Source organism: Lichenostomus cassidix, chromosome 3, assembly GCF_008360975.1.
Source record: "Lichenostomus cassidix isolate B80296 chromosome 3, HeHo_3.0, whole genome shotgun sequence".
NCBI classification, from domain to species: Eukaryota; Metazoa; Chordata; class Aves; order Passeriformes; family Meliphagidae; genus Lichenostomus; species Lichenostomus cassidix.
In genome coordinates, this window is record NC_139483.1 from 76,192,355 (window position 1) to 76,218,899 (window position 26,545).

General features: G+C 42.7%; 2 protein-coding genes and 1 long non-coding RNA gene across 3 annotated transcripts in view; 2 read left to right on the top strand and 1 right to left on the bottom strand.

Annotated features, from left to right (window-relative positions):
• Nucleotides 1-10,380, top strand: part of BACH2 (BACH transcriptional regulator 2) — a 183,507-nt gene extending 173,127 nt beyond the window's left edge. The window contains exons 7-8 of the mRNA XM_085056343.1: nucleotides 4,213-4,419; nucleotides 7,639-10,380. Coding sequence (XP_084912469.1) covers nucleotides 4,213-4,419; nucleotides 7,639-8,118 — 687 coding nt within the window. The 3' untranslated portion in view covers nucleotides 8,119-10,380. The remainder of the gene's footprint in view (nucleotides 1-4,212; nucleotides 4,420-7,638) is intronic.
• A 12,912-nt stretch (nucleotides 10,381-23,292) lies between these two features.
• GJA10 (gap junction protein alpha 10) lies at nucleotides 23,293-25,375 on the bottom strand. The gene is made up of 2 exons (XM_085056354.1): nucleotides 24,856-25,375; nucleotides 23,293-24,756 (listed from the first exon to the last, which is right to left on the bottom strand). Exons 1-2 carry the CDS (start codon nucleotides 25,373-25,375, stop codon nucleotides 23,819-23,821), a joined length of 1,458 nt encoding a protein of 485 aa, XP_084912480.1. The 3' UTR covers nucleotides 23,293-23,818.
• On the top strand, nucleotides 23,978-26,545 carry LOC146440019 (uncharacterized). The gene is made up of 2 exons (XR_014851011.1): nucleotides 23,978-24,191; nucleotides 25,218-26,545. It is a non-coding gene; the product is annotated as an uncharacterized LOC146440019 (long non-coding RNA).

Here is a 26,545-nt window from a genome sequence, read left to right on the forward strand (position 1 = left end):
TGACACAATGGTAGATCTTCACTGCCTGAACTCACCTTCTACTTTTGCAGTCCTCTGCCATGTTGGTGTAGTTGAACACCTGGAAAAAGGAGGTGTTTTGAAGGTTTTACCTGTGCCAGTAAGACAGCAGGATGAGAAAATGAGTGAGAGTGCATCCTGGCTATCCTCTCTCTTATACAAAGTATGGCCCATTGCCTTTGTGCTTCTTCCAATAGCCTCTGTCCAAGTGAAATCAGGACAGGAATAGGTCCCTATTCTGTAGGACCACAAGTGCTGCCTGAAATACCGAGTAGACAATTGAGCTCCTAACACAGGTGGACACACCTCAGCTCGTGTCCTGGGATGAGTTTTTTCCTGAGTGTTTGTGGAAGACAGACTTGCATGCTAAGGAAGATACTTGGAAAAACAACATTAATGTTGTGGGCTCTTTAGTGTGAAGAAAAGTACCCCTTTCTGCATTTAAAAAAACCATTAATGTGATTGAGCCCCTGTGCTGGATTGCTTGGGTAGATCCTGAGAGCCTTCCAAGGACTTGGCAATTTTAAGTGTCAGAGACTTTCAGTCTGGTTTTCAATTTGAGGGCACTAAGGCAGTAGGGTTTTTCCTTACAACTAAGGAGCAACTGAGCAAGATTTTGAACCATTTATAAAGGTCAAACTGGTACGATGAGTTCCACCTTCCCATGCCCACTACATAATGGTTGCTTTTTTTTGTGGTTAATAAATTAGTCCTTTTAGTTACTGTGATCTTAAAGTCAGGCTTGGGAAGTTCATTGCCTTTACTAGCACTTGACAGTTCAGGGAAGACAATGTCTTCATTTAGATATAAAGAATGAAAAGCTAAGGTTACACATAGGATAAAGAAATTCCCAACAGTTGACATTTATATTTTAATGTGAGTGAATACAGATCCTCGGTCCTTTCCTTCATTCCACATAAAAAAGAGATGGGGGAGAGCAGCAGCAGCAGCAGTAACTAGTACAGTACATGAGCAGAACAGCAGTAACTGGCATATGATCCAACCTGGCACTAACTAGTGAAGCTTGAAGGAGTTAATTGGTTATATATGGGCCTTGCATGTGCTGAGTAAGTCGCTGTCCCTGTCTATCTACATCACTGCTCTGACTTAGCCTCTCAAAGCATTGGCATTTACACTGGCATCCTAATGCTAATATGGGGCGCAAAATACCACAAAATCCTAACCAGGTTTCCTTTTGCACCAGGGTGGATTGGCTGTCCTCAGCCAGAGTGGGGGCAATAGAGTCTGCAGTGGTGGTAGCAGGTGCAAGTTTATTTGTTGTGTGGTGGAAAATGAGCTTGTGCTGCTGGTGTAAAAATGTAGGGAAAGAATAATTGTGCTGATAGGGAGGTTTTGGAGCTCTGTGAGGTTAGCTCTGGCTGGAGTAACTCCTGGAAGGAGCAGGGATCCCACTTACATTTTTAATTTGAAGTAGTTTCAACCAAAAAAATCGCAGTCATTAGAAAGAAAACTTTATGAGAAAGCATTCTTGCTGGGTTTTTCTTCTATATCTTAGAAAAGATTGTTTCTTTCAGACACCTCAAGTAAGGTTTCTCTTGCCTCCCATAGACGGTGTAAGATGCAGAATCTTTTCTGAGCCTTTGAGTCCACTCCTTCTGCAGCCAGAAGGAGGGAGAAGCCGTGTGGGATGCATTGCCATCTGAAGGCTCCCGGACACTAGGGAGTCCCAACCCATCATTTCAGGCAGCTCTGCGTGAGTCAGAGGAATCCCACCCACTGCACAGTTGCAGGCTCTTGCAAAATGAGTCACCACTCTGTTATGATAAATACCAGCTGAGAGTCTTGCCCTGTGCAGATGTAAAACACTTAAGCCTCTCACTGCAGCAGCACCCTGGTGCATTTATTCACTGTGTCCATGCCAAAGGCTCGGTGGGTTGGTATTTTTTTTTCAGTTGACAGCTGATTTTGAAGAGGGAGACAGGCAATAAAAATGCTGTGAATGGTGAAGGAAATGAGTCTGACTCACTTCCACTTTCCCTTTCACATTTTTAATCTGTGCAGTGCTGTCTATGACAGGAGTGGGATTATGCTGGGATTATTGATAGCAGTCTCTGGTCTGCTGTGTAGATGGTTTTATTTTCAATCCCTTTTTTTTTTTAATGAATCTGTTTCTATTTATTTTCCCATTTCTCTTCAGCAACTTCTTAATTTGCTTCTCCTTCATTCCCATTCCCACTGCAAGCACATCTCCTTGCAAGTAAATATGTTTTGAAAGGGAGAGGTAGGGAGAAATAAAATTAACACTGCTTTCCATTTTGGTCTTAAGAAAATACGGAAAAACTGGGAACATGAAAGGGCCGGTTTTGCAGTGAAACTGTGGTGTCTTTCAGAGGAAAGCACTGGCTGTTTTCATTTTCAGACCCTGGTTGAAGCTTGAGAGAAAAGCAGGTGACACTGAGTTTATGTTGACTATCCAAAGACTCGGGAAGGAAAATCAAACAGGTTTCATGTCATTAGTTAGCAGTCTGTAAACAAGGTAGTCCACATCACTGTGCCTAAGGTCAGCCTTTGTGTGTACAAGCAGGAATTTGGGAGGGTGAGGGCAGTGTTTGGCATTTCTTGCTGGTTTAAATTGACCTGTCAAGTAGTGTGTTATGAAGCAGTGCCTGGCAGGGGGGTGTGAATGAACATTCAGGGCATGAAGCCATCTGAAAGAATGTGGTAGGTGTTTGCATGGAACTTCATGTACCCCAGGCTTGGAGATGCACAGAGCCATGATAGAAGGGTACAAGAAAACACCCAACAACACTCATAAACAAGGTGAGGAGCTGTTTACTGGCAGGTTCAGGTGCCTGGTGAGGATCCATGACTATCGATGCCAGAGGCCACCACTGTGTGTTGGTGCACGTGTGTCCTCAGCAAACTGTTCTGCTTGAACAACTCAGCTCGCTGATGAAGATAACTTACTTATAATCCATGTTGTTATTTTCCTTATCTCCAGATAATTAAAGTACACCATTTGAAGACAATACATGTTTTAAATATCAAAGAAACATTTTCAACCCATATCTTTTGTTTGGCTGGAGCAACTTACCTTCTTCGATAGCCTGTGTGCAGAATAGTCTCCTTGTTGCAGAGGTTCAGTTGCACCAAACTGGGACAGAAACATAAATATTTACTGCCATCTTTTGGGCAGTGCGGGTATGACTCAAAAAAAATAAAGTCTGTCGAGTTACTCGGCATCTCCTTCAGCTTTGTCAGCGGATTCTTATTCAACCACCTGATACAACAGCCTGCCAAGGAACATCAGTTTTTGGCAGTTATCAGTCTGAGGCTCTGAGTGAAATAAGGTTTCTAAGGAGAGGTGCTTGCTTTGATTTGAGCAAGCTGATAGATTTTGCACCAAAAAGCTAAAAGGCTTTGAGCACTTCCACTGTTTTCCAGCTTTTGAGACAGTGTGTGTTCATTGCTTCAGACTGCTGGGAGGTTTGTGTTTTGCTCTGCTTTAATGCATAATTGGTAGAATTACTGAAGTCAGACCCTTACTTTTTCAAGAAATACAACTTCAGTGCTCTTTAATCTACAGCTTCAGTGCTCTTTAATCTACAAGAATATTAGAGTGTCAAAATATATTGATTTAGTTTTAAATGTTTATATTTTAGCAGGGTAGGATATGCTGCAACACACTCCTGACCCTTTCTTCTTACATAGTGTACTGCTCAGTTGAAATGCTGATTAGGTGACCTTTCCTAATTGCAATACAGTATTTTTCATCCACTTGAGGTGTCAGGTTGCATTTTTAACCTCCCACTTAATCAAACTTTCAGTCCAAGCAGAGACATATTTCCTGCTGTGGTAACAGCCCCTTCCTTGAAACTAGTTTGAATTTCATAGCAGCAAGGAGCTTCACTCTTTCCAAAAGGCCATGTCTGCTTGTGGACAGAACCTTTTTTTAATGCAGTGAGATCAGTTATTAGGGCTTTGTAGAAAGATGAAATTTTTATCTGGGACTTATCTGTGTTGCTGATTTAAGTACAATTATCATCTTATCCCTACCATCTGGATCTCCACAATGTGCCACAAGAGAGTGTTGAGAACTTGGTCGATGTAAAACTTGGTCTGTTGTTTATTGAGGGGGCGGCAGCAAGATAATCGTCCTTCCTCTCACTGCTGTTCAGCTTGCATTGAGCGAGCAAAATATGACTCTTTGCTCTTGTCTTGTGTTTGTTTTAGGTGAAACTTCCTTTTCCTGTTGATCAAATCACAGATCTTCCAAGGAATGATTTCCAAATGATGATAAAGATGCACAAGCTAACCTCAGAGCAGCTCGAGTTCATCCACGATGTCCGCCGGCGCAGCAAGAACCGGATTGCAGCTCAGCGCTGCCGCAAGAGGAAACTGGACTGTATTCAGAACCTCGAATGTGAAATCCGCAAGTTGGTGAGTTCTGTGCTCTCACCGCAGCCCAGCTCACCCTCACGTTGCAGCCTGCACACCACCCACAGCACTTCCAGTCCAGACTTCAGTGGGTTCAGCCAGTTTGCACATTCATAAGCAGAATTTACAGTAGGCAGTGCTGCCACATTTTACTCCAAGGGAGTGAGGTGACTGGAGTGAGGCCAAGTGGCTGCTCAGAAAATTCCTCTCTCTTTCGGTCACGGTATGGACACCTCAGGTGTGGCACCTTTGTTGTGCTTCATTGTGCTTTGTTCTCTGCACAAGCTGTAGAAAACAGTGTGAAAGAGGCAGGGTTCTGTTGGAAGAAGCTGAGTTACCATCACCTCACAAATGGCAGAAAGCTGCTTGACTTTGGGTTACTCACTTGCTGCCTGTGCCTGTCTGCTTCCCGTCTGTAACAGGGAGGTGACACTGACCTCACAAGCTGGTCGGGAGGCTTAAATCATCAAGGCTTGTGAAGCTTTCAGATGCTGTGCTGCTGAAGCCCTGGGGGGAAAAAAAGAAAAATCAAAACATTGTTCAGAGTAGTGCTCCACTGATGCAAAACAAACATCACAACAAAGATAAACAAAATAGTGAGAAACTGCTTCCTGCACTGATTAAAATGCACAGTGTGTACAGGGTGAGTCAGAGGTTCTGCACAGTGAAAGAGTGGATGGATCCTCATCAGGTCCAGTCTTGGCTGCACGTGCCTGTTCCTCTACACTGAGTTGGTGATGTTCCTGTCTCTCACTCTCTAGACCACCAGGAGCAGCACTCTGAGGACTGGGCTGGGAGCAAGGGGTGGTTGAGCCTGATACCTGTAGACTTCACTTGAAAATTAATTTGGGTTCATTGATTTTATGCAATCCTGTGACACTGCTGTTACTGTCTGACATAATCAACTGTGGATAGACAAAATAAAAATTTAAAGTCCTCTTGTCTCCCCAGCACTAACATGCATCTCAGGGGAATGAATGAAAGGCATATAAGCGACCTTGTGGGCTTGATCCCTGCTCAGTTTGAGGAATCAAAAACCCTTTGAGGTGCAGGATCGTTCCCAAAAAAGTTGACATTTCTATTTAGCAAAAGGGACTTCAGTATGTGGCCTTTTGCAGTGAGTGAGCCAAGTAGGAAGTTACCCTGCTGGACCTGTTTGCAAACAGTGAAGGGCTAGTGGGTAAAGTGATGGCTCTAAGCTGCCTTGGGCACATTGATTGCAAAATGATGGAGTTTTTGGTTGTTGTTGAGCTAAGGAGGAGGGTCAGCAGAACTGCCACCTTGGACTTCCAGGATGCAGACCTTGGCCTGTTTAGGAGACTGGTTGGGAGAACCCCTTGGGAGGCAGTACTGAAGGGCAGAGGAGTCCAGGAAGGCTGGACATTCTTCAAGAAGTAAATCTTACAGGCAAGGGAGAAGGCTGACCCCATGTGCCAAAAGACGAGCCACTGGGGAAAACCAGCCTGGCTGAACAGAGAGTTTTGGCTGGACCTCAAGGGAAAAAAAAAAGAGTTTATTGTCTTTGGAAGAAGGTGCAGCAGCTCTGGGGGACTACAAGGGTATCATGAAGTTATGGAGGGAGAAAATTAGAAGGACAAAAGTCAGACTAGAACTTAATCTGGCTAGTGCAGTAAAAGACAATAAGAAATGGTCTTATAAACAGACCAGCAACAAAAGGAAGGCCAAGGAGAATCTCCATCCTTTATTATATGCAGGAAAAAGCACAGTGACAAAGAAGGAGGAAAAGCTGAGGTACTTAGTGCCTTCTTTGCCTCAGTCTTACTCAATAGTAAAACTGGTTGTTGTCCAGTTACCAAGCCCCCCAAGCTGGAGGGCAGGGACAGGGAGAAGAATTAACACACAACACGTGATCACTGGAAATTCTTTGTTATCTTCTGTCCACTTTGTGATCAGCAATTTCCAGTCTGATGAATTACATAATGGTGCAGTGTTTAAGGGTCTTTCACTTGGCTGGGTCTTTTTTTGTGAAAAGACCCCTTTTCCCCCTGTAGTTACTTACTGTGAGTCACCCATCTTCTTGACACAGATGGTTTCACAGCAGACAGTGAGTGAAATGGTTGTATCCTCAGAGTTTGATAGGTAATTTTTTTTGCCTGCTTTCTCTCACTCATTCATCTACCCACTCACATTCCCTTTTTTCCCTGCAAACTCACAGCATATTCTCTTCCATAATTCATCATCTCAAGATGTACTTGAGCATCTGTTTATTTTTTTATTATTTTTATGCTTTCTTGATAGATTTATCAATATTTTAGCAGTTAGTTCTTTTCATGTGCACTGCTCTCTTTCACATTCACACAGCTGTATACTTCCAGTGTGGGCTTTGGACCCAGGACAATACTGTCAGCTGTCAACAACCACCCATAGCTGGATTATCTGAGTTGTGGAGCTTTCACACCTCAGATGCCGAGACATCTTGGGTTTAGCAGTGTTACTAGGTGAGATACGTGGCTGCGCTGCTTTTGGGGCCAGATCAGCTCTGGAAATAGTTCTGGTACTCTACAAAATCTCATCTACTCTCTTGAGCTGTAAGCCCTCCTGCCTGAGACAGAAGGAGATGCAGCAGGACCATCCCAGTCGCTCTACACTGAGTCAACAGCGGTTTTTAGAGGTGAAACCCTAGGCAGGGTTCATAAAAATACCTTTATTAGATCAAACCCAAACCATTAAGCACCAGGACATAAGAAAACAAGCCATGGTACAGGCCACATTAGATCCTCCCTTCTGAATAGACTCACCTCTCTCAGTGCTATTGGGATTCCAGCAGGTGCATCCAGCCTAAGCAGCCAACCTGACAGTTTGAGGTGAACCAGACATCAGCAGCTTATCCTTACTTCAGGAATTAACCCATTTTCTTGCTGATTAGGTGGGAAATGGCTCTCCTCCATCAAAATGTTTTGTTTAGAGTTGTTTTGTATCATCTGTCAGGCAGCCTTAGTTTATAAAGGGAACAAGTCTGTGGGAATAATTTGGAATTCTGTCCTCTTCCAGTTCAAATGTTTTTCTCCAGATGTTTCCCAAACTACAGTCCACACAGACCTCATAGTGATCAAATATTTGATGTCTTTGTGACTTTTTCTCTTGGCCCTACAAAAATAACTGTGACATGTTGGTGTTCTTGGGTACTGCTGCATATGTGCCCAGCGTGAGCAGGCAGAGGATGGCGCTTCCTCAGCCTAAGATGCCTTCTTTCTTTTTCAGGTGTGTGAGAAAGAGAAATTGCTCTCAGAAAGGAACCAGCTGAAAGCAAGCATGGGAGAATTGTTAGACAACTTCTCGTGTCTTTCCCAAGAAGTGTGTAGAGACATGCAGAGCCCGGAACAGATCCAAGCTCTCCACCGATACTGCCCCGTTCTCCGACCCATGGATCTCCAGCCAGTCACCACCATCAGCCCCGCCCCAGCTGGTGTGGAGCAGAGCCTGGTGACCTCCCAGTGCGTTGGGGAGAGCATGCAGTGCTGCTCAGAGCAAGGCTCAGTGCAGCTGGGAGCACCCTGGCTGCCCAACAACATCTCTGAAAATTGTTCGGCCGGCGGGGGGTTGGATGGAGCCGACGCAGGTACTTACCCCGAGAGAGAGCTTCCACCAGAGCAGAGCAGCCAGACGGTCACGGTAGACTTCTGTCAGGAAATGACTGATAAATGTACAACAGATGAACAACCTAGGAAAGATTACACCTAGTGACTTGTAACCTTAATGTTACACCTGGTCAGGTGTTCTTCAGTCAGCCAGTGGCAGTGTTCATTTGTTGTCTAGAAGAACGTATTTGGTGCACACTACAGTGGTCTTAGCAGCAATACTGTTTTTAAGTATTCCCTCCTCTCTACAAGCAGGAGTTCTCTTCACAATGGTGCTATCCCTTGCTCAGGCAGGGAACGAAGCAGTGGCAACACTGTTTTTGTATGTTGATTTCAATCTTAACAGGGATGGACATAACACCTCTGAGGACCCAACCGCAGCTTTTTTCTCAGTGGCCCATGTCACAAAACCCTAACTCAGGAATTTCCTCTGAATGTTCAATTTTTCATTGAAGACAGCTTCTTTACACATCAAAGTTTTATAGCTAAACTGTACATATTATATATAATATATATAAAATATATATATCCATATGCAAGAGTCCCTGCATGCCTCAATTTTTCTCATCCTACAAACTGGAAGCTTTCATTTCTATTGTATAAACAAGTTCCAACATTCCTTTTTGTCTTTGATGCTAGAACTAGTTTGGTAACTTGTTACACGATAATTTTTTTCCTCAGTTCGCAGTTCAGCAATAGCATTCGATTTGTACTTATTTATAAAATTTTAATGTTGGAAACTTATTTGAGATTTTATTATAGACAATTTTTTTGGCACAGCCATCTCGTGCCACTTGAGCAATGTGGAATTATTTTATTTTCTTGCAGATACTGTACAGTAATGGTCAACTTTGCCACTTGCACTGAGTTTCTGGTCAAACCTCTTTTCATAAATGAAGTCACAACTTCAGGATAACTTGAGTATATGGTTTTCTTTGCTTTATGGCTTAAAGGAAATAGAAAATTTTTAGCTAATAGACAAACACTCAGGAGCTCATTATGTAGTAAAAACGGTCTTGCCAAATACTGAATTCACTATACAATTTGTAAAGAGAATCTGCTTGAATTATTTTTATATTTAGACTTCTTTCTGTTTCACAAACCAAGTTCAAGTGCTGTTAATGATGCTTTTGGAGTCTTATAGGGGAAAGTATATTTCACTCTTTAGAGAAAAGTGTATTTGACAACTGGATCAATTCATCATATGTTCCACGAAGTAAAGCAAACAGAGATCACATCAATATACTTGAGGGCTTTTTCTCCAGCCCCACTCTGCATCCTTTACTCATGGAAGCAACTGCTGCTCCGGCTAGTCTCCAGAGCCTGACCTCAGCTGTCCTCAGACATTACCTGTTCTCCCCACCAGACCCAAGTGGCAGAGGTGGGTCTGGTGAAGTCAGTGACCCTGCCTAGGTAGGCAGAGTTGCAGGATCAGACCCCTAGTTGTTGACTTTGGCTTCCTTACGGAAGTCCAGCTAGCACTGTATCCTCTAAGAGCAAAACATAACATTTGCCAACACCCGATTTGGTCACTTACTCATCAAATTCCTGTTCCAGGATCCTCTCATCCTGCAGCATTGCCCTCAGCACAAACTGCAGCTAAAAGAGCGCTGTCTCAAAGGAGACTACTCAGTGAATTGGCTTAGTTGTAACTGTATTGGACTTGTATCTTAATGTTGACTCATGTTATGACTATGTGAGACAGCAGCTTTCCAAGCATAACATCTGTATGTACAGTGTAGACAGAAAAACAACCTCCTAATGCTTTTTTAATAATTATTACTATTCTAAGTGTACTGAGTTTTTATTTTGTGGTTCTTTGCCCTACGTGTGCCAGGTTGTGTGGCTTTATCAACGACAACTGTCATGTGCTTTATTGGCTGATATTGTTTGTTCTCGCTGAAAAAAAATTGACCAGCTGTTCACACCTGTTTAAAAAAGAAAAAAAGTGTGGGGAAGCAGCTTCTCAGAAGCACTAAGTGATAATGTGGTCTTCTGTGCTAACGTTTACACTAGAGGTGTGCGCTGGTGGTTTTTTGAGGCACTCAAGTAGATCAGCATCTTGAACCCTGGAGGAGGAATCAGCTCCCTCTCTCCGCTTTCTTCCATCTTCAGACTGTGCTCATGGACTGTCGCCCACTCGCCACAAAGTCTTGCTTTTATCCTCTTCACAAACTATTGTAGCCAAGCTACTGAGGAGGAAATGCATATAGCATGTGCCATGTTTGTTGAAAATACTTTTTTCCCCCCGCATGTACAAAGAAAAACTAGTATATAATGTAGGAGAATATTTATGTTTAAGTATTAATCATTACTGTACAAAATCCTTACCTTTAAATGTTAAAAAATATACAAATGCCATAAACTCCTAGTTCACACAGTTGAAAAAGGGGGAGGAGTTGTCCTTTCTTTTTAAAAGAGCTTAACCTAAAAATATCTGAACCCCCTCCCAGCCATCCTTTGCAGGTAACTTCACTGAGAAGCTCTTTGGCGGGGGGGTGGAATTTGATTTTCCTTTGAATTTGTTGACGTTGCAAAGCAGTTCTGTGCTTCGCAGAGAAGTTTTGTTTCTATGAGACCATGGTGAAAGCTAGAATTTAAAACTAAATGTGAATCACATTATAGAGTCATAGCTACTTGGGGGGGTTGGGGGCGGCGGGAGGGAGGGGTCAACTGACACAGTATTTTAAAGATGTTTTTCTGTTGCCTTTTTTATTTTTAAGTGACCTCCTATATATATGAATAGATAGAATGTTTTATGAGTATAAAACCAAGTTTTAACTTGCTTCCTGACATGAAGATTTACTCTACTAACAACTCATGTGCAACTGGTACTCTTGACCTCATTCCAACGGTTTAAAAAACCCACCCACACAACCCATTGCGCTGCAGCTCTTAGGTTTGACCTGGCCTCATACTGGTGCTGGGTCTCTTGATTTCCTCTACCTTGGAACTGATATTTAAAACCACTGCTCAAATAAGTCTCTCTTCCTCAACCGTTCTCTCGTCTCTCTATCTCCCCTGCAAGCTTTTCTGGATGTTTGGTTTCATTCTTTCCCATTAGAAGTGGCTGATTTTGTGTCTTTGCTTCCTATATTTACATGTATCATGGTTTTTCAGTGGGGTTTTTTTTGGTGGTGGTGGTTGTTTTTTGTTTCTATTTTGTTTTGAGGTTTTTTTGCTATTTTGAACCATGTGGCTTTCAAAGCAGTTACTGGGCTAACGTTAAAGGAAAATACTGGGAGAATTAGTTTCAGACCTGGACGCCAGTTTACATACCCAACCATTCTCGTCTCACAAGGTCAAACCAAATGACCACAAAATATTGGAAAGAGGGAAAAAAACATCTGACCTCAGAATTTTAGGAGTTTGGCCAGTGGTCACTGTGATCTTAAGAATCTCTTTGCATTTGTCAAAGAGGATACATGCAGCATCTGTCCTGCCAGGCGTTGCTTGGGAATGGCGTGGTGAGACCCCATCTCCCCGCTGAGCACTGCACCTCTCCCATGGGCATGTGAGTCCTTGGAGCTCTGTCCAGTCTGTATCTAGTCCTCCTTTTCCTCTGCCATTGCTATACTTGTATTGCCAGGAAACCTCATTTCATTTAGGCTTGTTATGCTTTGTCAGGTGAGTACTACACTATATAATGTGTTTGTTTCTCTGCGTTCTCTGGGGGTGCCTTGAACACAATTAAAGCTCATTGCAAGCTGATTCTGGAACAAAAAGGTAGTGAAAAAAAATTTAAAAAAAAAATAAAAAAAGAGGGAAAACAAAATGGAAAACAAGCAAAACAAAAGCAAAAATGTTGGCTGTGTTATCAGGAGATCCCAGTATTTATATCACTGACTTCCTAACGTGATGACTCAGGCGTCAAGAGTTTGATGCTGCAGTATAAAACTATTATTTTATATATTGTACGAGTAATTTATTAAATGTCTTTCTAAGGGTATATGCTGCTTCTAAGATGCACTATATTTTTGGATCTAATCCCTGTATTATTTTTTTTTCCCAAGGAAGTAAAATGTGCTGCAAAAGCAAGCCACAGTGATTAGTATGCTAACTGCTACTGTTCTTTAAAAAGGAGAGTGGGAACGAGATACGCAACTTTGCTAAATGGATTAACTCCTGCCAGATAAATGATTAATGCTGATAGAGTGGTTGTTAATCTGGAGTGCAACACTTCGTCAAGTCTGTATCCTAAAGAGTGCTTAAATAGAAGTTAATATGCCTAGATATATACTTAATTTTTTTAATATGTGACTTCATGATTGCCTAGTAAATAAATCTGCATGCTGGAATCACTATAATCCTGTAATAAAATGAAAATTGATCCACTAGGAGAAAGCATGGTGAAGCGTTGCAATTCCAGAATCAACACCACATCCTCACCTGTGTCTTGTAGTCCACTGCTGTGGTGGTCAAGAGAGAGCAAGGGGTGCGTTTGCAGAATAGGAGACCCATGGTGAATTTTGCAGTCAGACAAAGTGAACATTTGCCAGCTTTCCACAGGCTCACGTTTTGCTCCACTTCACATCCTCTGCCATTGCAGCAAGGAGTGCTGCTTCCACCTTTTTTTTTCCTGATCTGAGGTGCTTTTGAAGGTGCCTCTGGGTGAATGTTGTAGCCCATGGCTACAGCATTTTAAAAGTCTCTATTTTAGGGCTGCCTTGAGAAGTTTTAGCTCAGTATGAGCAGCGGCTTTGCATAAGGAGGGGATCTGCTAAGTATGGAGCAGTTTTATTTTTATCAGAAGTGAGGTGAAACTAAAACTATTAACATAAAGAATTTCTGCTCTCTTTCCTGTTAAAAATTTTCTCAACAGATTTTGACTTCATTTCAGTTTTGTCTCTGCCAACACAGTCCAAATTAATTTTGCATCCATATATAAAATACGTGTATGTATGTATACATACATCTATAATTCTAGTCAGTGTGTGTTTGTGTATTTTCCTGTTTATAATACATATATGTATATTTATAATACTCCCTGGAGTATTTTATGACTCAGGCATCAGGTCTGATGCTGTAGAATACAATATATGTGTATATGCATATGTTCAAATACTGTGTGTATATTTAAAAGATCTATTGTTGGTGGTCTGTAGAATAATTTTTCCCTTTACTCTCAAAATTTTAATGGCATTACTTGCGAAGACTAAGTGTACAGTATTTTCCTACACTCCACCAAGATAGGTATTATTTATATTGAAGTCAATTATTGATATGCATTTTAAGGTATTACACAGATAATAATGCCATTTTTGCAAACAAAATCACTTTTTGGCAGGAAGGAATGCTAAAAATACCTTTTTATAAGCTCATTACCCTAAGCAAACAACTGCTAAAAAGCCAGTTAGATGACTCCTGTTCTTGTACAAACTTTAGTGACTGTGGGCAGAGCCCTTGCCATAAGTGAAAGTCACTGTGTGGTTCATGCAGTGCCACTGTTGTCCCTTTTGGCTAATTAAGGGCATGCAGAAAGAAACTAGCATCCCAAAATAGAAATGGCAACTGGCAGTGTTTGATTTCATTGATTGCTTAGAAGCAGAGACGGTCCCAGGCTGCGAACCCAAGCGACCCCCCCCTGTTTTGGAGGGAGCCAAGCAGGGGCTGCAGTCAGCAGTGGGCTCATCCCTGCAGCCAGAAGAGCCCACACTCTGGGATGTGGGGAGAGGAGGGAGCAGCTGCCCTGTGCTGGGGGCTGTGGCTGGCTCCCTGTGCCCAGGCTGGTGGTACCCTGCATCTGTGATGTACCCGAGAAGAACGTGCATGGTTTCAGTCCTGTTCTCACTACTGCGTTTGCTCTGCCTGAAGCTCTCTGGATCCCTCAGACCAGCAGGAATGATACTAAACACTTTGGAGATATTTGGTGTGTGGTTGTTTACTCAAAGTTCCAAGCATCACCTTTGATTTCAAGGGTGGGGATGCCCTAAGAGTTTGTTCCAGAACCAGTTGGTTACAAGTGCACCTCTTATATATGCCTTACAAACTTCAGAGGCCATATTCAAAACAGGGTTTTATCAGTGTATGCAAGGGGGTGCAACCCCTCTTCTCTTCCTCCCCAGGTCAAACAGTATGGACAGTTTTCACACATATCTACCTGTATAACCCTCTGTACCTCTCATAACTGGTCAATGACTGTAACAGGTTACATCAGGTGTTTTTTCTACATACTTTTTACACAAATTCTATGCGATTAATGTAACTTAATTCAATGCATCATTTTATTGTACTAGTTCTTAAGCTTGTCTTTATTTTTTTTTCTAGGTGACTGTGGTTTCTTGTGATTTTTATTGTATAAATAAATGAGGTGGCTGTTGATGCTTACTCTCTATTACTAAGAATTTTTACCTTTTTGGAAGAAAGCATTGCTATGAACTAATGAATTTAAAATGTCATTTACTCATTGTAAATACAGTATTGTGCAAAAAAACAAAAATGAAAAAAAACCACCCGACCCTTTTCATTCATTTGAATTGCTAGTGTTAACTGAATTTTGTCTAGACACCATTTCTGTTGATGAAATAAAGACATATCATTATGTATTGTAAATCGTCTCATCTTGACTCTGAAATCAGTCTTGCAGGGCTTGGCTAACACGTGGGTTGTAGGTAAGATCCGGGAGGATAGGCTGGATGTGGTTGTTACTGCCAGGTGAATCTCTGGACTGATGAAGAGACCTCTACTCACGTGGTCCCATTGCTAATTCACTACTAGCCTTTGATCCAGGGATCCAGTTACCTTTGATCTGCAGGAACAGCTCAGGGTGTTTCGTGGCAAACATGAAATAAGTTTTTTTGGAAGATCAAATAAGCTGTATCTATACCCATTCCCCTAGTGCATGACTTAAGGCAATTCTGCTCAGTCTTTGTTTTGGTCTTCTGAAGTGCCAGTGTACGTGTTGGAAGGTAAGGGCAGAGGCTGAGGTTTGTTTCACCTTTAAGGAGGACCTGAGAGAAACTGAGAAAGGTTTCTGTAGAAACAAAACAGCTGAAAAATCTCTGTAATGTTCCTTTCTGAAAGAGGAAACTTGTGCCATGGACCATTAGCAGATAAGCCAGAAAGGAAAGAGGAAATTACAACAGCTTTGGATGCTATTATCACAAGCAGGGGGTGTTTGTGCTGTAGGACTCCCACATCAACCATCTCTCCCCATGTGTTGGACACAATCTGGGAGTCTGCTCAACAGATTGGCAGGAGGAGATCCAGGGAAGGGGGAATGGCATGACCAGTTGTCCTGCCCCAGCCCACACACTTGCTGGGATGATCCTCTGGGGAGTGGGGAGGAGAGCAAGCTGCTAGGGGGAGGTCCCCAGGATTTTTTATCACCAGACAGGACATCCTAGATCACCTTCCCATGGCCACCAACTTCAGAGCTGCAGGCTGCATTCTCCTCCATCTGCAGTAGTGAAAGTTGCCTGTGTTTCAGTCTTAAAATTCTCATGGAAGAGAATAGAACATTACTTTACAGTTACATTACTCAGTTTTTTGAATCTTCCTGTTGAGCATATATGAAGAAGGCTTCCCACCCTATCAAATCTGTCAGAAGATGTTGCATCCACCATGTCTACACAGCCTGGCAGTAGACAAAGTACTTCAGCAAAGCTGTTTCTCCATCCCTCATTTGTTGCTGGCATTTAATGGCCATCATTTCAAGTATTCTTTTTTTTTTGCCTTAAAAGACTAAACAAATGCACAGGTAAATAGTCAATGAGTTTCTAGTGAGGCAGAATATGAGTGTAAATCATGTGCATTAGAAAAAAGAACAAAACACTGAAACACTGCAATCTTTATGCTCATTTTCCTGCAGTCCTGCTTTCTGCTAGCCTTGCCTTAAAGTTCTCAAGTCATGGGGGATCTTTATGCTCAGGGAAAGCTGCATAGCAAACTTGTTCCAAGCATCACTCCCCACTGAGGTGATAGTGAATGTGAACTGTGATAAGCTTGACAAGTAAAAGCAGCTTAAAGTATGTAGCCAAAACCAGGATCAGGGACAGTCAGAAGAAGGTGCTTTATTTTCCAGGTACACTAGTGGAAAAGCTGCTTTCTTGGGCTGCTTCCTTGGGCTGTATAAAACCTGCAAAGCCAACCCTCCAGAGCTAGGCTGTCCTAGCAAACTGAAATGAGCTCTTTCTGGCTTTGCTTGTCTTTTGGTTCTTCTGTATGAATTAATGAGACTGTGAAGCAAATAAGATTTTCATGAACACGTTGTGATCTTCTCAAACAGCAAACTGAAAAGTATAGATGTTTTGCACTTAAAGTAGATTGTCTGATATCACTTAGTTTCAGTTTTAAATCCAAAAGCATTACCTATGAGGAGGCTACATTAGCATGGAAAGGTTCTGTCAGAGTTTGAGGATTGCATTAGCACAGGCAGATGAACAGCAGATATTCTTCAGCTGTTTTTTTCTCACTCTTTAATTCTCTGTCCTTTCAGATTCCATGAGTGTTTCCTCTGTCTTTTTATTCATCAGCTGCTGGAAGTCCAGAGAGATAGAGGCCACATAGCCTTCCAGGTTACTTTCAAATCAAACTATTCGTTTCTTGTAGGTGTCTTGGGTGTTACACTACCTTGAAGGTCTGTGGATCAGGCTGGTTTCTGATACGAGCACCACTAGCATGCACAAGCTGTACATCCCAAAATGTTCCCCCAAAGACACAAGATTGTTTCTGCAGTGGCAGCACACACTGACAAGATCCAGCTCAGCCTGCATGAGAGAAATCTTCAGTTGTGCAGTGAGCTACCCATAACAGCAGCAGTCAGAGTACAGTACAGCTGGGATTGGCATGAAATGGAGGAATAAAATGCTTGCTTTTCTAAACTGTATTATCAATTTAGCATTATAGCAGCGGGAGAAGGGAACATAGCAACAGAAAATTTGCTTTTTATCTCTCTGCTGAAGGCAGTTTGTGCTCAATCCCTTAGTTTATTTCTTCTCCTTAGAATGTCCTTACTTTTTCATGATGGATGATAGTTCTAGGAGCATGCTCTGAAAGGTAATGAGAGAAAGAAAGCACAAAACTGAATTGGCCCAAAGGAGAAAAAGAAATGCTATCATAATAATTAACCCCAACACATACATAGTTAAGGGAATCTGGTGTTTAGCTGACAACACACTTACCTTGTAGGCCTTTGTTCAATGCTAATGGGAGGGTGGGAAGAGGGGAAACACCTTGCTTTTAAACCAAAATAAACACATGAATGCATTAGTGTGACCAGCAGGTTGAGGGAGCTGATTCTCCCTCTCTAGAGGACTCCTTTGAGACCTCACCTGAAGTTTTGCATCCCGCTCTGGGACCCCAATGTAAGAACGTCATGGACCTGCTGGAGCAAGTCCAGAGGAGGGCCAGGAAGATGATCAGAGGTGCTGGGTTGCCTGTCTTATGAAGACAGGTTGAACTGGAGTTACTCATGTTGGAATTACATGGTCTTTAAGGTTCTTTAAAACCCAAACCATTCTGTTTCTATGATTCGGTGTTTTAGTAATTTGTTTGAAATCAGTGAATCCATCCTAGAGCTCTTCCTTTACATATTAAGGGGGCTTGTATATTTTTGAATTCTTTAAAACTTTACAAAGATGGACCCAATTAAGCAAGTTCCACTTTGTAATATCCAGCTTATTTCTTTGTTGCTGCAGAAAACCTTAGAGGGGTTAATTAGTGTTCGCCTGCTGCTGGCCCCCAAAGTTTACCTGTGTTTGTGCAAGTGGTGAACAGTTACCTTTGGGTGGCGAAGTGGCTTTTTGCAGGATAATTGGTACACTTGCTGTCATCACTACAAGCTTATTCTGAGTGCTCCAGGGCAGGCTAAAATATAAGTACTGTGGAATTCATTTATTTTTTAAAGAGGTGTTTACACTAAAAAGCTGTACAAAATCAGCAGTGGTTACCATCAGGTGTAAATGTGAATACCTTTAGGGATTCTCAAAAATCCTAGAGGAACACAGGGCTTTGCCAGTCCCTTAATCCACCTGTAGATTTTTCTGGTGGAGCTCAGCTGTATAAATAACTCCTCAGTGGTTATCAGTTTTGTTGTTTCAATGTACATTCACTCTTATCAAGCTGTTCCAGCCCCAGAAGCAAGAGCAGGTGAGCAGCTAGTTAAATGAGTGGATATTTATTCCTTCCATGTTGTTGAAAGGTTGAGTAAACATGCCCTGTTCTGAAGAAGATGGCAAGCATTCATGCCGAACGGCAGCTTTTTCTTCTCTATGCTGCTCACTATGGAGGGTTTTCCCAGTGGGTAAGAGGCTCAAAGCTGAATGGAGAATTGAGAAGCAGGAAAAAAAGTTGAACAACATAGAGGAATGAAAGAGCAATGCAACGAGGGAAACCAAAACTAGTGATTTGTAAAATTTTTCCAATTCTGACAGAGCCAGGATTTCAGCCCTAGAGGCTTTCTTTTCTGCAAACGAATAGCAGCCCTGTCTCAGACCAGTTCTGCAGTCTGAGAGTATCAGTGTCACCACGTGCTTCATTATTGATTTTGTCCCCTTCATTCACCATGGGAAGGCAGCCTTGCTTTTAATGAGACATTGGTTATTTTGTAGCCAAAACCACAAACTTAGAAAAATGACACTGTGAAAGCACAGAATTTTCTGGAGGAGAGGATGGGGAAGATGTGGCACTTCTTGAAAAACAAAAATCTGTAGCGCCTAAAATGCCTAGTTCTTAATGAAATCTTGATTGAGTAATTTTGGTTGCTAAGAACATTATGCATATTCTAACGATTTCCAGTTTTGTTTTGTGATTTAGGGATTTATCATGGCTTCATGAAGAAACACAACCATTAGATAATGTCAAACCCCCCATCTTCTTGAAACACCCTTGGGTAGTCTAGCAAGAGCACTAGTTCTCTTAAGACAGGTTTAGGCATGGGTTGCAGATGTGACAATTAGTTCCAAGCCATCTGAAGGTCAGTGCCTTAGTGAGGAAATTTGCCAATCAAGTGTAAATATTCCCAATCCCAGTTAATCAAATTAAAACCCCTAGGTTTTAGAGCACACCATAGAATTCTTTAGAAAACTGTCATATAGCTAGAGACCAAAAAGAACTGGTGCTGGACATGCTCAGGTAGCATGCAGCTGGAATCCTCTGCTTTAGAAAGGCAGGAAACACAGCTAGCAAAGACTTCAAATGCAGCTAGCAATGAAATACAAGACAGCCTCCAGCTTTTGTAGAAATGCTTGCATTCAGCTGTTGAATTGGGATGACACTGTGACACTGAAGGTGGAACGTCAGGCTGTGGTCATCTCAGCTGAGCTGTCTGATATTCTGCAATCATTCATTCCCTGATTTGCAGAAAAATGGGTGAGGAGGAAGACTGCTTGATTCTGGCAAAGGGTGACTTTGGAAGTAAAGCTGCCATCTTCTCTAATTGTTCATTTGGAGTGCTCAGATCTATTTTTCATGGCCCCCAGAGATAAAAAGAGAGGTATTCAATGGTCCCAATGACTTCCCACAGCCTTGTATGCAGAGGCTGTGAGACAATACCCCTCAGAGCAGTGCTCCGAGAGCAAGGTGCCTATTCTGGCCTGTAATTCCTGGCCCTGCCTATTTTTAAGAGAGCACAGATTGTATCTGTACTCATTATATACTGACCTTTGACTGCATCAGTCTATTAATCTTATCAGGCTTAAGCATGTATTATCCACTAGTCAAGACCCTGACTGGTGCAAATTATGAGGGTTTTTTTCTCATAATATCATTCATGTGCAGAGTCCTATTGACAGCAGCACAATTCCTACACACCTTTGTGGATCCAGCTCCCAGCTGTCAGTTGTGATTGTGGATACACTAAATTCAGTGAAGCTCTTTTCACTCATTTGTGTATGAAAAACTGCCATTTAAGGCCTGCTTCACCTAAGGGAGTCTGGCAGCCTAGAACCATGCAGAAGATGCCTTTTTGCTCCATAGCTGTATCTCCCCTTAAATAAAAGTTAAAATGTGGTGAGAGATGCAAACCTCAGGGCAGATACCCACAATATCTCTTGGAAGAAAACATACTGTATATTCTCTAAGATGTATCTTCTAAGGGAGCCTTGGAAATTATTATCTTGAAGACAGTTATCACTGAAAAAATATTTTCTGTCGCTTCAAAGTATGCTGACTGTGGTCCTCAGGACCAAGGTTTTGGAGACTTGCAGATAATCTGACTTCAGCTGTACACAGTTGCTGGATTCCTCTGTCAGTGCAGAGTTTTGTAACATTATATTGAGATTAGCTCATCCGTACAGTCAGCAATGCTCTTGTCGTTGTGTTTAGGTGAAATGAAATCAGTTGGAAATAACCCTCATGGCATGCATTGAATCTCCACCTTTGCTTTGCTGGGTGCTCAAAGGTCCAGTTTTGGTGGTGTGTCCTCAGAATCTAATAAACCTCAAGCTTGACCAGCACTGGCTCAAAAAAAGTTGCTTTTTTTGTGGTTTAGTGGGTTTTTTTGGTTTTTGGTTGGTTGGTTGGTTGGTTGGTTGGGTTTTTTTGCAATAGATCTTTAGCCAAATAACTGTCCCTTTCACTTTGGCTTCCTGGTCTGAATAATGGATAACTTTGGACAATGAAGTGCAAAAGAAACTGAATAGAACATGAAGAGTGAGTGGTTTGGGTTTAAAACTAAACAGTTGGAATGTAAATATTTTTTCAGGGATTTAGGCTGCAGTTGGATGTGAAATGGTGAAACGGCTCTTCATCTCCACCAATTCCAGATGAGGAAGTTTTAAATAGCCTTCTAGTTTGCATTGTGGCCCAACATGGTTTGATCTGTATAAATCCCACCAAAGGGAAGGGCATGCCTTCTTTTATATATATAGAGCTGATCTGGTTTGAACTGAAGAAATTGAGGAATCCTGATAGCCAAACATGCATTTTGTATTCAATATCCTACTGTGCTGTTTCATAAGGGTTTTCAGTGAAAAATTAAATGCGTTCTCTCTTAAGGGTCCAAGGTAACCTTTCCTCCAAAGAGGAAGTCCTAAGAATTTCTTGTTCTCTTCAAGAGATGCAGTTTTGTACTTATGAAAAGATCCCATGATATGTCTTGGCCAATTACTATGCCCCGTCTGGTCTTCATAGTTTGATCCAGAGGGTGCAACACATTACAAGAGGTAACTTTTAAAACATTTATTTGTCCCTAATAATTATTATTTACTTGATAGAAGATTGAGTTTTGGTGTGGAAATGACATTGATAATACTTGTCAGGAAAAAGCTCATCATTGCCTGAATGTCAAGCCTCCACAAACTGTACCGTTAGGTTTGCTCAGTGCTTTCAATGCCATGATTCACAGAGACTTGTCTGAAGACTCTTACGGCATCAGACAGGTTGATTTCGTGTAGTTTGAGGTTTTCTTTCAGCTAAGAAGAAAACTATGGTGGTTGTGGGCAACTGCAGTTGTCCTGCTGTCTTAGCACAGAATGTGGGTATGTATTTGGTTGGAGGTTGCTAGAATGGTTATTGAGGTAAAGAAAGTAATGTTTTCAATGTTGAGTTGATACTCTTCTCTCACTGAACCTAATAAAAAGAGTTGTACAGACAAATGCCAGCAGAATGGTGTGGATGAAGGGAAAAAGAAAAAGCTTAAACCAGTATGGAACTAAAGATGATAGTCTGGGAAAGTTATCAAAGAAAAGTGAAGAACAGTATCAATTTTGCTGTTGGGCTACCCATCTTAGATTAGCAAGATCCAGGTTAGAACAGACTGTATTTTTGCTGTTTAGAGTATGTTTGTGCATGTGGATTTGCTGTTATATTAAAAAGTGTCTGTGCTTTCTCTGCATTATTGTTGCAAGTCATTCTAAATCAGGGATGGAAATAGGTAATGTTTTTGTATGCTTCATTTGGAATTTTTTAATACAATTGCTGTTAAGTACTTATTTTATAAAGATACTATCAATAGTTTGTGAATGCTCTTATCACACAGATAAATCTAATCATATGCATTTTTCTTTTATCTAAACATTACCTTTCCTATGAGAGAAGGCTGAGAGAATTGGGGCTGTTCAGGAGAAGAGAAGGTTCCAGGATGACCTAATAATGGCCTTCCAGTAAGTAAAAGGGAGCCTACAAGAGAGCTGGAGAGGGACTTTTTGCTGTAGTGATAGGACAAGGAGGAATGGCTTTAAAACAAAATATAGTAGCTTTAGTAGGAAGAAATTCTTTGCTGGGAGGGTGGTGAGGCACTGGAACAGGTTGCCCAGAGAAGTTGTGAATGCCCCATCCCTGGAAATGCTCAAGGACAGGCTTGATGGGGCTTTAGGTAACCTAATCTAGTGGAAGGTGTCCCTTGACAGGGTTAGGGTTGGAAATAGATGATCTTTAAGGTCCCTTCCAACCCATATCATTATATGATTCTATCATTAATACTTGATGATTTTCTTCTGGAAATCAAGTTAAAACAAATCAAGCCAATGCTGTGAGTTCCTTTGACCAAATTAAATAGTTAATATAGGAACTGGGGAATAAAGACTGGAAGAGTATTCAAGTTTTAATGCCCAGGTTCAATGTATTTATGATGCACCAGCACAGCTGTGTATTGAAATCAGTATTCATAAAAGGCTGCAGCACTGCCAGAGTAAAGTGCATTAATCTTGACTCAATTGTATTTAGAAGTACATGTACTTTTAAATAATGTGTGCTGTAAGCAGGAAGCACCAGCTAACATACCTACATGAGGCCCCATTTTAAAATGCTAGTACAAGTCCTATACATAATGATCTCCAAAGACAGCAGGCTGGAAGAGTGTTACTTTCAAGAGGAATGACATTGTTTTGCAAACTGACTATATTTCTCTGCAGATTTCCCCTGGAAGATAGAGTCATTGTCATTACACAGGAAAAGCTGCCAAGCAACTTCGGTGAGTTCTCAACAGGGTGCTACTGAAATTCTGTCTTGCTTGAATAACTTTCTGCACTTCACCTTTTTAAAGAGCTTTGTATCTGAGTATTAAAACCCAGCAGATCAACAGATTATGCTCTAGGCCCTTTCCTTGTATTAGAAAGATTGAAGTGGGAAGTAGTTAAATTGCACCTAAGTGATAATTTGACATGGCTTGTTCTGACTGGTTTGTGGGAACTGTAACTCCATGAAAACTGGAACCCACAAACAGTTTTTGATTGAGCAATGTGTAACAGTGCATTGTGTTTCTTACCACAAAAGATTCTAAGTTGGCTTGTTGGTTTTGTTTGATTTGTACATAGGAAAAAGGGGGAGCAAAGGGGGATTAGGAAGAGTGAGGGAAAAATAATTGAACAGAATCTATGACTTTGAGCATTGTGTGAAATAATCTTGTTTATTACATGCCCTATAAAATGTATTTATAGGCTTGCTACTGCAAGCAATTGTAGAGGAGCCTCTGTGCTCTCAAAGGACAAAACCTGTGATCTGAGGCAATCAGAATTCAAATAACTTTTAAGAAAGCCTTGTTGATTCTTGAATGCAAGCACTGTATCTTATCAACATTATGACTGTAAGCAAGCCTAGAGCATGTGGCCAAAGAAAAGGAAGAGCTGCTGAAAAAGCAATTCTGTAGTCATTGGCTCTGGCATTGCAATTATTTGGTGGGGGTTTTATATGTAGATCTTTTGACTTATTCATTGAACAATTATTCATCTTGGAGGTCACCCCTGGGACAAACCTCCTGAAACTGAGGGAAGTTGTGTCATTGGACTCAGTGCATTCAAGACTTCTCTTTCTTACAGTGGCTGGAGCTGAAGAAGTTTTCCCTGGGACAATCCTCTTCGTGTTGATTGGGATGATAGAATGAGTATAAAGAAGCTGGGATTCGGTGGCTCAGAGCTCCTCGGGACTCAGTAATTCCCTGGTGCTGTTCCTGCTTTCACTGCAGAAGGAGGCTGAGCGTTTGGGAGCTTGGCTTTGTCCGGGAGGCCGCGAGGCGCCGGAGCTGCGCTGGAAGTCCTGCCCGAGCCTTCCTGCCCCCTGGCTCGCCCCCTCCTCCCCAGGGCCGGCACAGGGTGCCGGGTGCTCCCGCCTCCCCCCTCCCGCCGGCTGCCCCGGGCGCTACTTGCCATGGACACGCGGCGTCCCGAGGCGGCGGCGGGCGGCGGGCTGGGCGCGCCCTCCGAGCGGCGCTTCCCCTCAGAGCCGGAGCCGGAGCCTGGCCCGAGGCCGGAGCCGCCGCGGGAGGCGGTGCTCTCGCTGTCACTGCCCGCCCGGCTCCCGGTGAGGACGCGGGAGAGGAAGCTGGACTTGCGGGTGCCCGGGCAGTGCCCGCTGTCCGGGGAGTCGCCGCGCTCCTCGTCCAGATCCCGGCAGGCGCTCACCCGGCTGTGCCTGCGGGGCGTTCTGCGGGCGGCGGCAGCAGCCCCCGCCGTCCCCGGCCCGCCGCCCGCCGGGGCTGCCCGCGGAGCCTCCTCGCTGCTGGAGGAGGGCGGCTGGTGCTGTCCGTGGTGCCGGCGGCGCGGCGGCGGAGTGCCCCGGAGCTGCCCGCGGTGCTGCCGGGCCGGCGGCGGGGCTGGCGCGGCGGGCGCGGGCGGCGGCGGGAGCGGAGCGGGCGCGGGGCGCGGCGGGGAAGCGTTGCTGGCCAGGCGGGGCGGCGGCGGCACCACCGAGCTCTTCTTGGAGTTGTAGGCGCTGGGCTCCTCCTCGGCGGGGCCCGCCGGCCACTGCGGCTGCCCGCAGAGGCTCTTCTGGATCTTCTTGACGCCCAGGTGGGCGATTTCGAGGATGTTGAGGAAGAGGGAGACGGCGGCGATGCTGTTCATGAAAACCATAAAGATGGTCTTCTCTGTGGGTCGGGACACAAAACAATCCACCGTGTTAGGGCAAGGGGGCCGAGTGCATTTGTAAAGGGGGGACATGTGAAACCCGTATAAAAGATACTGACCTATCATAAAGCCCACTTCGACCACCGACCGGGTCAGGATATGTAGGACATAGGTGCGCAGCAGGGACCCCCTCAGGGGTGCCTTATTCACCTTCTTCTGTTCCTCCAGCTTACGCAGTTCTCTCTCCACTCTCCTGTGCTCCTCGAGCATGGGCTCCAAGTCCTCGAGCTGAGCCCGCAGGTGGGCTTTCCTGCTCTGCCGCTCTTTCTCCAGCGCCCTTAGCCTGTAGAGCGCGTGGCCCATGTACACCAAGGAGGGCGAGGAGACAAATATGATCTGCAGCACCCAGTATCTGATCAAAGAGATGGGGAAGGCTTTGTCGTAACAGATATTGTTGCAGCCAGGTTGCTCTGTGTTGCAGATGAACTCCGACTGCTCATCGTCCCAGACATCTTCAGCAGCCACTCCCAGCACCAGCATCCGGAATATGAACAGGATTGTGAGCCAGATTTTGCCGACTATGGTGGAGTGGATGTGCACTTCTTCAAGGATGCTGCCCAACAAGTTCCAGTCCCCCATGGTCAGAAGTTCATATCTGAAAAAAAGAAAAAATAAGTTATTTTCATACAATGATGGATTTCTTTTGGAAAAGGTCATCTTTATTTTAGTTTGTTTTGGTTTTGGTTTTTTGGGGTTTTTGCTTGGGATTTTTTTGTTTTGTTTTTGTTGTTTGGCTTTTTTTTCGTTTGTTTGTTTTTTAATTGTAATGAACTTCCACATTTTTATCACATTCTTCTGATAGCAGGAGAGCTCTTAGAAGCTCATCATTATTTTCTACTTACTGGGTCTTTAAATGAATTAAAACTTCATGATTACTGGTCCAAAATGCAAATGTGAGATTATTTTAAGATTAGGAGAGATTGATTTCAACTGTAAGCCACAGTACTTCATAACTGCCCATAGTTTTATATTATCTTTTTCCCACTAGAAATGAAGATGACTTTTTCCCCCACATTGCAAATCCTTTGCCAACTACAGTTTAATTCTACACCCACTCCATTCCACATTGACTTTGGATTTACCATAGTTTTGCCATAACAGATAATGTTCTTGGCTTTAATATGTTGGATAAAGTTTTAAGAAGTGTTCTATAACCATGACTAAGAAAAAGGTTTCATTTTTTAACTCAAAGTAGTAGCAATATTAGTGCCATCCATCCAATATTTTCCCATTGACCCTGGTAACAATTCACAAGTTTCTCTTTTGGCTTCCTAAAACTACAAATACGTAACTGATTTACACATAGCTGTACATTTACAGTCTCAGTTCTAGGATAATGTCAATAAACCAAATGCTCCTAGAGTTAACATCTTTATTTTTATGCATCAAGTTTCAATGAACCACCAAGACTTCATTTTAATTACAAGTTTTAACATATGATAAAATGAAATCAGGGATTACATAATGGAGCGATGTGGAGGTTTTTAACAGTGTGTATCAAAATCTTTTTAACTAACTCTTTCCCAGAAACTCTTTGATTCACAAGCAAATTGATGTATGATCTGATACCAGATGCTTGATTTACAAGCTGCTTCTTTTGAAATTATTTTGGAGCTTCAGGTAATATGGGGAATTGAAATGTAAGATATTTGACTGTTTATTTGTAAACAAACTGCATGTTTGGTGTTGTGTCCCTGGAAAATTTTCTAATAATATGGCAATAAATTATTGAAAGCAACTGGGATCATA